This window comes from Cetorhinus maximus, chromosome 3 (assembly GCF_964194155.1).
Source record: "Cetorhinus maximus chromosome 3, sCetMax3.hap1.1, whole genome shotgun sequence".
NCBI classification, from domain to species: Eukaryota; Metazoa; Chordata; class Chondrichthyes; order Lamniformes; family Cetorhinidae; genus Cetorhinus; species Cetorhinus maximus.
The window spans coordinates 153,197,861-153,210,736 of record NC_135881.1 but is presented as its reverse complement, the minus strand read 5'-3'; the positions used below and the strand labels follow the sequence as shown (position 1 = coordinate 153,210,736).

The 12,876-nt window shown below is 42.2% G+C and overlaps 1 protein-coding gene across 2 annotated transcripts in view; it reads right to left on the bottom strand.

Moving 5' to 3' along the window:
- Positions 1-467: 467 nt before the first annotated feature.
- LOC144678970 (lysophosphatidylcholine acyltransferase 1) overlaps positions 468-12,876 on the bottom strand; it is a 207,426-nt gene continuing 195,017 nt past the window's right edge. For both annotated transcript variants that reach the window (XM_078539111.1, XM_078539112.1), the window contains exon 14: positions 468-4,758. In XM_078539111.1, the coding sequence (XP_078395237.1) occupies positions 4,565-4,758 (194 nt within the window). In that variant the 3' untranslated portion in view covers positions 468-4,564. The remainder of the gene's footprint in view (positions 4,759-12,876) is intronic.

Sequence of the window (12,876 nt, the reverse complement as noted above, 5' to 3'; positions counted from 1 at the left end):
GCAGGGATTTCTGGCTTCTCCACTCATGTAATTGATACAGACTCCCATTACATCAGGATTCTATTGATCATTCAAATGCCCTGTGCCCAACAGGAGAATTTGCATAGTTTTGGGCTGGGTCACGAATTAGAGGTTTAAAGCAACTTAGTTGCTTACTCTGAGACAACAAAAGACAGACAAAATTTGTTCACCTCAAAAATTTCTTACCAGCAGGGCAAAGATAGACCTCATGACAAAATCCTTGAGACTATTCCATTTATTCTGCACATTTTTGGTGTGTGCTGTGCAGGGGCAAAACTGGGTAGCAGCTGGGAGCACAAGTTTCTGCAGAAGTTAAAAAATAATTTATGTAATTTTGTTCTGTGCTCAATAACCCATTAGCAAAAAAAAAAACCCCCCAGCACTTATTGGTGTTTATTCATACAGACAACTCAAATAATTTCCACTGTGAAACACAAAGTCCAATGTAAGTTTGAGCAGTAATCCCTTTATGTACAATGAAAACTTGGAAAAATATGATCAGTTATTGCAACAGGTTTTCATACATAATCCATCGTGAAACTTTAACTCAAAGTAAAATGTTCAATTTTGTTCAAGGTAAATGTAAAATACAGCAGTAAACAGGTAGTAAAAAAGCAGCCTTCTGCACATTTCATGATTCCTTTCAAAGACAACCAAGAACACAGGATAGCTTGCCTACTGAGGTATTTTTTGACAGACGTATACACATTAAAAAGCTTACAAAACCCAATGTGGCCTATGTCTGATAATGGAATTACATACTGATGCTGTAAATGTTATTAATATGTCATTTACACACATGTTCTGCAGTTAAGACACAGTAAACTACAAATCTGTAAATGTTTACATGATTTACATTTATGCAGTCACTTAAAGAAGTTAATTCAAATACAAGTAAATTATCTCCTTTCAGCTATAATCCCAACAATCTCAATCACGGTGTGTTGAGTGTAAATCTTCAGTTCCCTGTGTTGATACAGTGACCAGTTTTCATAATAAGCAATGCCCAACCTTCAGAATTTCTTTGTTACTTAATTTTTTAGATCATGATTGGAAACATTCATTCTCACTACAGTGAAATTGTACTGACCCCAGGTTTCAAAATCATGTGACCCAGTCACCCTTTGCAGAAACATATAAAAGGGGAATTGGAAATAGCTGTTCAGTAAATGTACATACAAAATAAAGTCAAAAAGTCCTCAAAGAGTACAATACGTTTCGAAGAATATCGCAAAAACAAATAATGCTTTATCTGGAATAATCCACAAAGTTGGACAAATCCAAATTCTTCCCATTGCACTGTAATCCTCATTGAGGCTCATTACATATTGTGCTGGAGTGTATTTTTTCTATAAGCCACAAACCTGATTTCAAAAAGAATCTTAAGTTCAACATCTTCAACACTGAATATAATGTGTACAGCACCAAGATTTTATTAACTTTTGATCTGATTCACCAGTATTCACATGGAAGGATTTACATGCATATATTAACTCTAAAAATATTAATCATAATTATGCAACAGTTGCAATTAATTTTGAAGACTATTTGATTATACAAGTGGCAGTGCCAATTCAGTAGGATTATACTAATGTCTTTCATCACAGTATCCATAATTCTGATTTCTCCCACATTAGTTTGAAAATTTTCCTGATAATGTCAATGGTTATGTTAACACCTCTGGATGTTCATCAATAAATGCTTCATATCATCCAACAGGAGTTCAACAAGACGGTGCGTTATATAGTACATTGAAACAACATCCTGACAACTAACTTTGAATTGTTCCTCTGTGACATTATCCAAAATTCAAAATACACAACTGTTTTAAATAATGAGCTTCAGCATAATTCTCAGTTAACTGCTCTTACTCAGCATTAACTTACTCTAGTTCCATATTGATTTCTAGGACTTTAAACTGATAGACTAAGCAAGTTGAGCTGTAGGTGTCCTATTCATTGGCTTCAGGGTATCTATTATTATACGCCATCATTCAGCCAAAAGGGTTGAATCAACAACAGCATTTATAATGAGATAAAGAGCAGACATTAGGTTTAAAGCTAGCACAATGCCATTTTACCACTCCTAAAGCATTGTAGTAATATTTTTTCAAACACTGTTTACATATAGATTCACTGAATAAAATTGCACCATGGGAGGGGGAAAAAAGAAACTAAAAAGCTAACTGTAAGGTAAAGTGGCAGAGTTTACCTAGGATATTTATTTCACACAATAACGGGAGTGGATGTGTAAAATCAATCTGTATGGGTAAAATGCAGGTTTCCTGTACTCCTGTACTTTCACCATTCTAACAGAAATCAGACATAAATGAATCATAATTTTCCTTACAAACATCAACTTGTGCACTTTGCTTCCAAACTGTATAATTTTACATGCTACAAGGCAAACAAACTTGACAAGAGACACAGTTAAGAAAAGACCAAACACCTTTCAAGGGGAAAAAGTTCAATTTCTGTACCCTTGTTGGAAATAGTTTTCTCCATTTTATAACTTTGCAATCTAAACACTACCCCGCCTTTTCTCACTTCATTCAAAGAAAAATCAAAAACTATGTATCTTCAATCCACTTTATCCAGCAGAAACATCAGCACCCCAGAACTGACCCGATTTTCTCTGGCAGTGGTGTTAAATCTGCAATACACCAAGGCTTATGACCATCGTCCCACCCTGAACACTCATGATAAGGTGTTATCGCCAGAGGTCAAAGGGGACCAAGCCAATCAATACTGCGCATCAATCCAACACTGACCCAGCTATGTAAGTTTCCACTGTATCTAGATAACAGCAATTTGCCAGACTGAGGATGATCTTTTGATGCAGATCATATGTTGCATCTGCTTTCCAAGTTGAAGCAGCAATAACTATTACCAGTCTAATCCTTAATGGAATAACATCTTGTGATTCAACCTCTTTTTTGGGAAAGTCCACCCATTATACATGTGGCATCCTTTTACCTACTGTTCTCTGTGGCTGTTAGCCGTAAACCAAACATATAACCACATTAGAAAATACAGTTCTCTCAGGAATGGTCTTAGTCATAGTGTGTATAGTTACTTTCAGCAGAATCAGCTATACGACATAACATGAAGCAGCATCAGCTAGATTTAAAATATCATTCATATCTCCCTTAAGTTTAATATTCTGTGGCTTGGCAATTTATTTCGTGGAATTTCTATTAACTCCTTTACAAAAAAAGTCATGTCCAAGATTTCCAACTCTACTTTTTAATCTGTACCGTTGAAACTTTAACTGTATTCTCTTCTCCCTTCCTTTTTAAGTTAGCAGACATACATCATTTCTTGTCGCTTCCTTTCTTTCAAGCTTTAAATTAAAAAAAAATCAACATAGGTAGCCTTACACAATAATTAGACAAGTATTCATACAAGTGAGCCAGAATGTAAATACACTATGCAATGCTCCTGGTTAACACATACATCAATGATTCTTATATTTGGTTTTAGAATCAGAGAAATAACTTTGCCTTCCCAAGTTGCAGACAGGGTGGCTATTTTCACATACTGCACAAACCATTAAGGCTTTGGCATGCATCATCTCATTCAAAATCTTGATATTTAGTTTGTTTCATATGTCATCTGCTTATTGGTCCATTATAATACTTATTTTCTTGTTCCTTTCTCAAGTTAATTTGCTTTATGGTATTTGCACACATCAGAAAATGTATTCTATTACCAGATCAAATAAAACCATACGATTCACTGCTAAAAACAATTAGCCGACTGAATTATATGGGATAATTACCCTCAAGTATTTTCCATCACATTGTTACATTAAAAATAGCAACACAAAACTTTAAAAATAATTCCTATGCAACTGTAATGGAAATAACTGTGAAGTTACATTCAGAATATTAATCAAATGTTAATATGAACACTAATGCATTCCCTCATGTTGTCCTTTATACTTCATTCACATTAGAAACATTTTCCTCTCTCCAGTTATTACAGCAAGAGCAAGGAGCAGAGTGATGATGCTTAAAACATTAAGTAAGCAACAATATCCTAGTTGTCACGTTATTAGAGAACAGAATGCACCACGCCAAAAAGGTTTGTTACACTGTAACACTGGTAGGAAAGTATGATTACTCCCATCTTCTGCAAACATTTTTTCAAAAGCTGCCGTGTGATAAAATGAAGCATATACAAGATAAATGGACTAGAAACAGAAAAACAAAATGCGCTAGCACAATTGCAGCTACAAGTTTTAAACATGCATAGTTACCATAACACATATACCATAAATATGAAAATGGAACAAATAGGTGCTTGGTTCCCTTCAAGTACAGGTACAAATAATAAGCATCTTCACAATCTTGGCTTCCAATGACATTTAAATTTGTGTTTAAAACCAAGCTCAACTCAGATATTATATTGGAGAGATGATAAGTACAGGAAAATGGCAGTAAGTTCATACAGGAAGGATATTTAGTCAGGTCAACAGAAGTAACGTGTGTGCCCTAAATTGGTCCACCCCTCTCACCAGGAGAAGGATCATATCCAAGGAGTTAGTTAAGCTTTTTAGCCAAGGTACTATCTTCTTTCTCCTCCTCTTGGTCATCAGGTGAGAAGTCTGTGCAAAATCCATTTGCAGTAGGAACAAGCTGGTTTTCCATGCAGCCTGGGAAGCCCATCATCTGGTCCAGGTAAAGATATTCCTCAGCATAATCGGGATTCATACATGAAAACTTGCAGAAGTCCACTGAAGTTAGAAAAATAAACATGTGATTATGCATTCTCTATTTGCGTACGGTTATCCTAAATGCCATTCCAAACAGTGGCAGGAAGCATTACACCCAGAGATACTTTATATGCCTAGATCTCAAAATGCCTGGGCTGGAAGTGGAGGGAAGAAAAAGTAACACATCTGAAGTAGATATAGGGACCCTATTACTATGGATGTTGGAAAATTCTACCATAAACTGGGGCAGAAATTTCTTGCATCCACCACCCCTTCCATGCAGACATCATAACTGAAAAAAATACATTGACATCAGAAGATTATGGTTGTGTAGTTATGCTACTTTTGTTTTTATTCATTTGTGGTGCGTGAGCATCACTGGAAAGGCCAGCATTTATTGTCCATCCCTAGTTGCTCTTGAGAAGATGGTGGTGAGTCACCTTCTTGAATCCCTGCAGCCTATGTGGTACCAATAGGTAAACTCACTGTGCTTGTCTGGTAATCCAGGGTCAGGACTAAGAGACCAGTAAATTAAAGTTCAAATCCCAGCTTTAGAATTAGAAGTCATCAATGGATTGCCATAAAAGTCCAATATCTAATGTTCTTTATGGAAGGAAATCTTCTGACCTTCCCTGGTATGTGACTCCAGCTCCACCATATGAAGTAGCTCAGCAAGCCACTCAGCTGTATCAAACTACTTCATAGAATAACTCCAGTCCAACAAGGTAGTGGCCCACCAGCACGTTCTCAAGGAAACCAGAGATGAGCAATAAATGCCAACCTTGCCAGTGATGCCCACTTCCCAAGAATGAGAAAGGCAGAAATCCTACCAGTTCCATCTGCACTGCTCCAATACAAACTTTGCTGTACAAAGGACCAGATTCTGGCAGAAGTGAGGCTCATGACTCTCAGAAATGCCAGTTTTCTAACTAAAAACTGAAATTTCTGATGCAATTTTGTGTCTCTGTGGCCAAATTGGAACAGCTTCCTGCTTGTTGCCAAGATCTGCTTCAAAGCTCCTACTTCAACTACGAGTTAGTGGCAAAGTGTCTGGGCTGCTGCCACCCCCACACCAACGGAATTATTCATATCCTGGGATTTGGGATGGTTATTCACTGCAGTGGCAAGGTGAGGCCTCAGGAACTTCTACTGTTAGTTTATAGTAGGTGCTACATACAACAATAGCGAGATTTTACAATGTTTGCAAATCTATTAACCGTCTAAGCTTATATAAATAAGCCAAACTAACGACTACATAAATTTAAATATTTTTGGAATAGTTTTATCAAAAATGAAAATCTTAAATCTTAAAAATGCATTAGCTACTTTTGATATTGACGTATCTGCTTCTTTGTGCAACATTTCTATTTATGTTTGAAATACTGCATCCGGTGTCAGCGATTAAATCATTCCAGCAGGCATAGCATGCCTTAGAGGGATTGAACATAAAAGTAAGGATGTTATGCTTCAGTTATACAAGGCATTGGTGAGATCGCACCTTGTGATCAGTTTTGGTCTCCTTATTTAAGGATGTAAATGCGTTGGAGGTGGTTCAAAGGAGGTTTACTAGATTGATATCTGGAATGAGTGGGTTATCTTATGAGGAAAGGTTGAACAGACTGGGCTTGTTTCCACTGGAGTTTAGAAGAGTGAGGGGTGATTTGATTGAAGTATACAAGATCCTGAACAGCCTAAACATGGTGGATGCTGAAAGAATGCTTCCTCTTGTGGGTGAGTCCAGAATTAGGGGGCACTGTTTTGAAATTAGGAGTCACCCTTTTAGGACAGAGATGAGAATTTTTTCTCTAAGGGTTGTGAGACTTTGGAATTCTCTGCCTCAGAAAGCGGTGGAGGCAGAGTCATTGAATATTTTTTGAGGCAGAGGTAGATTGATTCCGTTGCCTAACAAGAATCTAAGGTTATCGGGGTTAGATGGGAATGTGGAAACTGAAACACAGATCAGTCATGATCTTATTGAATGGCGGAGCAGGCTCGAGGGGCTGAATGGTTCCTATTCCTATTTTTTAAGTTCTTAGATGGTGCATAAAGCTCCAGTTACACTGCCTCAGCAAGGTGCCTCAACTACAATCTCTGAACTGTTACTTTTACTGTACACTAATGATATTTCTATTTCAGACAACCCAGCCTTCTGGTCTTTGAAACTTCGCACTACAATCAAATAATTGGTTTTGTGTTGCAGATACACCACAGGGGCTAGAGTTGAAATTCAATTTCTTCTGGACTCTGTATGTAGCTCACACCTGTCCAAGTTGCATTCAAACCTAGTTCTCAGAAGAAAATATAGCGATCTTGTATATTATGTCACAGTCCCCTTTCAATAGCTTTGATGACAAAAAAATCCAATCATATGCATAGTGATCCCTTTCCAGTTGTAAAAAAACAATTGCTAGCATCTAAGAATATCCACATGTAAACTTGCCATACTGCAATTATACAATACGGACACCAGGTGACACTGTTGAGTGCATTTTGGTCAGTTCCATTCCACCCTGTCTTTTTCTTCAAAGCTTTCAGAAGGTAAGTATTAAATTTCTTTTACATGTCATAAGTTTACTTTTGTTTGGTTAAAATAAATATTTATATAAACTACCATTTGAAACGAAAGAGCTTGCATTTATATAATGCCTTTCATGACTTCACCAGATCACAGAGCACTTCGCAACCTATTAAATACTTTTGAAGTACGGTCAATGATACGAGGTTGGGAATGTTGAAGCCAATTTGCACACAGCTAGGTCCAACACACCTTAATGAGATAAATGACATTTTACTGATGTCGGTTAAGAGGCAAATGTTGGTCAGGACATCAGGTTTTCAATGCTAAAACAAAAATACCTGGAAAAACTCAGCAGGTCTGACAGCATCTGTGGAGAGGAACACAGTTAACGTTTCGAGTCCGTATGACTCTTCAACAGAACTAAGGAAAAATAGAAAAGAGGTGAAATATAAGCTGATTTAAGGGGGGGTGGTGGTGGGACAAGTAGAGCTGGATAGAGGGCCAGTGATAGGTGGAGATAACAAAAAGATGTCATAGACAAAAGGATAAAGAGGTGTTGAAGCTGGTGATATTATCTAAGGAATGTGATAATAAAGGTACAGATAGCCCTAGTGGGGGTGGGGAAGGGATCGAAATAGGCTAAAAGGCAAAGATAAAACAATGGATGGAAATACATTTAAAAATAATGGAAATAGGTGGGAAAAGAAAAATCTGTATAAATTATTGGAAAAAAGGGGGATCAGAAAGGGAGTGTGGATGGAGGAGAGAGTTCATGATCTAAAATTGTTGAGCTCAATATTCAGTCCGGAAGGCTGTAAAGTGCCTAGGCGGAAGATGAGGTGCTGTTCCTCCAGTTTGCGTTGAGCTTCACTGGGACAATGCAGCAGGCCAAGGACGGACATGTGGGCATGAGAGCAGGGTGGAGTGTTGAAATGGCAAGCGACAGGGAGGTCTAGGTCATGCTGTCCGCAAGCATGACCCAGACCTCCCTGTCGCTTGCCATTTCAACACTCCACCCTGGTGGATCTGGGGGTGTTTGTTAGCAACACAATTGCTCACCTCCAGTGGTCATGTAGATCAAGTTCTGCTGGCTCATGGCTGATCATCCATGCCACCTCAAGCTCTCGATTTACCAAATGTAACCACGGCACTGAATCTACTGATACTATTCCCCTCAAACAAAATTCATTTACAGTATGTGGGCATCGCTGGCTAGACCAGCATTTATTGCCCATCCCTAAATGTCCTTGAGAAGGCGGTGGCGAGCCACATTCTTGAACTCTTGCACTCCATTTGCCACAGGTACACCTGCTGTGGTGCTGGGAAAAGGAATTCCAGGGTTTTGATCCTGCAACAGTAAAGGCATGGTGATACAGTTCCAAGTCAGGATGGTGTGGGACTTGGAGATGATCTTTCAGGTAGTGGTGTTCCCGTGCGCCAGGTGCCCTTGTCCATCTAAGTGATAGAGGTCACAATTTGGAGGGTGCTGTTTAAGAAGTTTTGGTGAATTTCTGCAGTGCATCTTGTATATGGTGCACACTGCTGCTACTGAACGTCAGTAGTGGAGGGAGTGAATGGGATGCCAATTAAGCAGGCTGCTTTGCCCTGGAGCTTTTGAGTGTTGCTGGAGCTGCACTCATCCAGGCAAATGAAGAGCATTCCATCATGCTCCTGACTTGTACCTTGTAGATGGTGGACAGCCTCTGGGGAGTCAGCTGGTGAGTTACAAGGAAAGAGTTTCCATAAAGAGGCAAGACAAGAGGTTCTGCATATTCAGTATGAGAAACTAGGCACCAAATTAAGAAGTAGAATCTCAAAAGGTAATAATCTCTGGATTACTACCTGAGCCACGTGCAAATTGGCATAGGGCAAACGAGATTAGACAGATGAAAGTGCGGCTCAAAGACTGTGGGAGAAGGGGGTTCCGGCGAGTGCACACAACTTTGCGCAGCACTTGTGAACACTGACCGCCCGTTGGACATCAAGGAAGAGGCGTTGTACACTCGGAGGTGCACAGGCAAGTCACCTTTTCCCGGCTGGCTTTCAATGTGGTGTTGGAGCAAGGGCTCCAGTGCAGGTCAAGCCAAGGTGGGGGGAGGTAATGGAGGGCAAGGTCACACAGGCTGAAGGACATACTCATGCACATGGGAGTGAGGAGGGGGGGAAAGAGTGGCTATGCCCTTGGAAAAGCTGGTCAAAAGTGGGATTCTTCCGCAGCTGAGGTCGTTCAGTAGTGGATGCATTGACATCTTTGGAGTCGGGCCTCTGAAGCTTTTCTGCCCACTCAAGCAACGCAAAAGCAAGAAAGTGCCAACAAATGTTCCAGAACTTCACCCCTCAGGCACAGATTACAAATTAATGTGTGTTTTAGGGGACAGTAGAGCAATTGGCCGACTGGGCAAGTTGTACAAACCCCTTGAGAAAGGTGGCCATGGCACATTCACTGGTGGAGGCACTCACAGTCCCTTGCAATGTCTTTATTACGATTTGGACCAGTATCCATTATGATTCAAGCAGTGCAGGTTAGGAGAATGCCTGCGCCTGAGCTGAGAGTACAGCATACCGAAGTGGCTGAAGCTACCACCAACTGGTCAAATGAAGTGGGGCAGAGGTGGGTGGGGTTTTGGACAGCTATGAAGCACACTACATACTGGCCTTCAAGTGGTGACCACACTTCTGCATGCGTGAAGGGGCCTTCAGACTTAACCAAGAGAGGTTCTTAGTGCACCTATGCTAACCCACGCGCCTCTCCCTTTCATCCTGCAGGAGGAGATTAGGACCATGGAGCCTGGTGATTTAGCGGTATGCCTCGTGGCTTAGAGACCAGAGAAGAAGAGAGCGGCAGAGGTGCCAGGCTTGGCAAATGGAGGAGCACCTCCCTCTAGATGAAGGGGCAGCAGGGACTGCTATGCACACAGCCGAAGATCCACAGCGAGCAGTCGCTCGTAGGTGCCTCACTAGACCCAGGGTCTATAGATGGCGGCTGTCATTCCTGCAGATGATTGAGAACCAGTGTCAGCCAAGACTGCATGTCTAGAGAACTGGTCACTCACATATGCCACCTGCTACAGGATTTGGCACCATGAGGACATGGAGGGCATCCACTGCCAGTATCCATGGCGCTCAATTTTTATGCCAGTTACTCCTTCCAGGGCTCCACAAGTGACCTGCAAAGCCTTCACACACAAGTGGATCAAGGAGGTCACGAACGCCATCTTCGCAAAGGCACACAACTTTGTGCATTTCGACTGGGATCAGGAAAGCCAGGAAGCAAGAGTCCTGGGATTTGCACAAATCTCTGGTATTCCACAGGTGCAGAGTGCCAACCACTGCACTCGCATGCCATTCAGATCTCCGAGGCAACAAGCAGTCAACAATATAAACCACAAGGGCTTCCACTCGCTGAATGTTCAGTTGGTGTGCGACCACCACAAACTACAGGTCTGTGCACGTTTCCCGGGAGCAGCCGCGACTTCTACATTCTTAGCAGGTCTCAGGCCCGATATCTTCCAGGGTCCAGAGAAGCTGCAGGGTTGGCTCCTCGGGGACAATGGCTCACCACAGGGGATTTGGCTGAAGATGCTCGCGTGGCAGCCTCAAGCTACAGCAGAGTGACAGTATAACGAGGCTCAAGCTGTGACCTGGACTTTGGTGGACTAAATGATAGGCAGTTTGAAAATGAGGTTCTGGTGTCTTGACAGGTCTGGTGGACCACTGCAATACAGTCCCTGGAGAGTGTTGCACATTATCGTCATTTATTGTGTGCTACATAACCTGGTGCTGCAACGAGGAGAGACCTGGCTGAGCAGGAGATGGATGAGCTGCATGTACCCTCTGATGAGGGGGACGTTGAAGGGGATGATGATGAGGTCCTTGAAGGCGAGGATGCCAGCAAAGAGGCCATCACACTGGCCAGATGAGGCAGGCGTGCTCGGGAGCTCTCATAATGGCAAGATTTGTGGAGTTTGATGACAATATGCAATGAGGACACTCCACTGATCTTCACATAGCCTCTGTGAATGTCTGATTCCTAAACAAAAACAGAATTACCTGGAAAAACTCAGCAGGTCTGGCAGCATCGGCGGAGAAGAAATCAGTTAACGTTTCGAGCCTTCATGGCCCTTCGGCAGAACTGAAGCATAGTTAGAAGAAGGGAGAAATATAAATTGGTTTAAGGTGGGTCGGGGGGGAAGAGACACATTGAGGGTGTGGTGTTTGTGGAGATGAGCAGATAAAAGGGTCAAAGAGGTGTCGAAGGTGGTGACATTTGTCTGAGAAAAGTGCTAATTAAGAATGGAAGACAGGATATTCAAAGTACAGCTCTAGTGGGGGTGGGGTGGAAAGACTAACAAGTCACAATCACCACACCCTCAATGTGTCTCTTCACCCCCCCCCCCCCACCCACCTTAAACCAATTTATATTTCTCCCTTCTTCTAACTATGCTTCAGTTCTGTCGAAGGGCCATGAAGGCTCGAAACGTTAACTGATTTCTTCTCCGCTGATGCTGCCAGACCTGCTGAGTTTTTCCAGGTAATTCTGTTTTTGTTTTGGATTTCCAGCATCCGCAGTAGCTTTTAGCTTTTTGTTTTTATCTTAATGTCTGATTCCTGTCTGGCTGAGGGCAGCTCACACAAGCTCTGTGATCAGGGTCATATCATGAAGACCCAGCTGTGAAACTTAAAATGCACCTGATCCTTTGTCAGCCTTCGGCACCCGACCCCTTCAGGAGCACAGCGTCACCAGTCACAGATGCTGAAGAGATGGGGGCCAACCCCACCTCAAAGGTGCTGAGAGCACACAGAGAGAATGGCGATACTCTGTGACACCTGCCCACGACATTCTGGCAGCAATGACAAGCAACATCGAGGTGCAGGCATCAATAATGTGTCCAGTGAGCGTGAAGCCGGACCACCACTTTAGTCTGAAGGCTGCACAGGGAAGAGGCTCTGGACTGAAACACCTGCCTTTATCTTGTGCAGGGACCAAGGTTCGACATCTGAGTGACATGAACACTGCTCATCAGAACAAGGAGCCATAGGTAAGGAGACACTCTCGGGAGTTTATTGACAATAGTGAACATTATGTACAAGTGATTAACACCTGTGCCCAGGCTGTGCAACTACATCTTCTTAACCGAGGTGTCAGCTGTGGCTCAGTTCATAGCACCCTCGCCTTTGAATCAGAAGGTTGTGGGTTCATGTCCCACTCCCGGAAACCAAGAACTGTGAATGTACTCGAAAGAGTTACAATCTGTGACTGTTGATAACTCGAAAGAGTTCCATCTTTTATCAGGAGAAGGCGTTCGACAGGGTGGATCACGGATATTTACTCGGGACTCTGCGAGCATTCGGTTTCGGGACGCACTTTGTCGCCCGGATCCAACTTCTGTACACCGCCGCGGAGTGTCTAGTGAAGGTTAACGGGTCCCTGACGGCGCCCCTTCGCTTTGGGAGAGGGGTACGTCAGGGCTGCCCCCTGTCTGGCCAGTTGTATTCTATTTGCGTGGAGCCTTTCCTGCGCCTCTTGCGGAGGAGGTTGTCGGGATTGGTTCTGCGCAGGCCGGGCATCGGGGTGGTCCTTTCGGCATACGCCGATGACGTGCTCCTAATGTTTAATGACC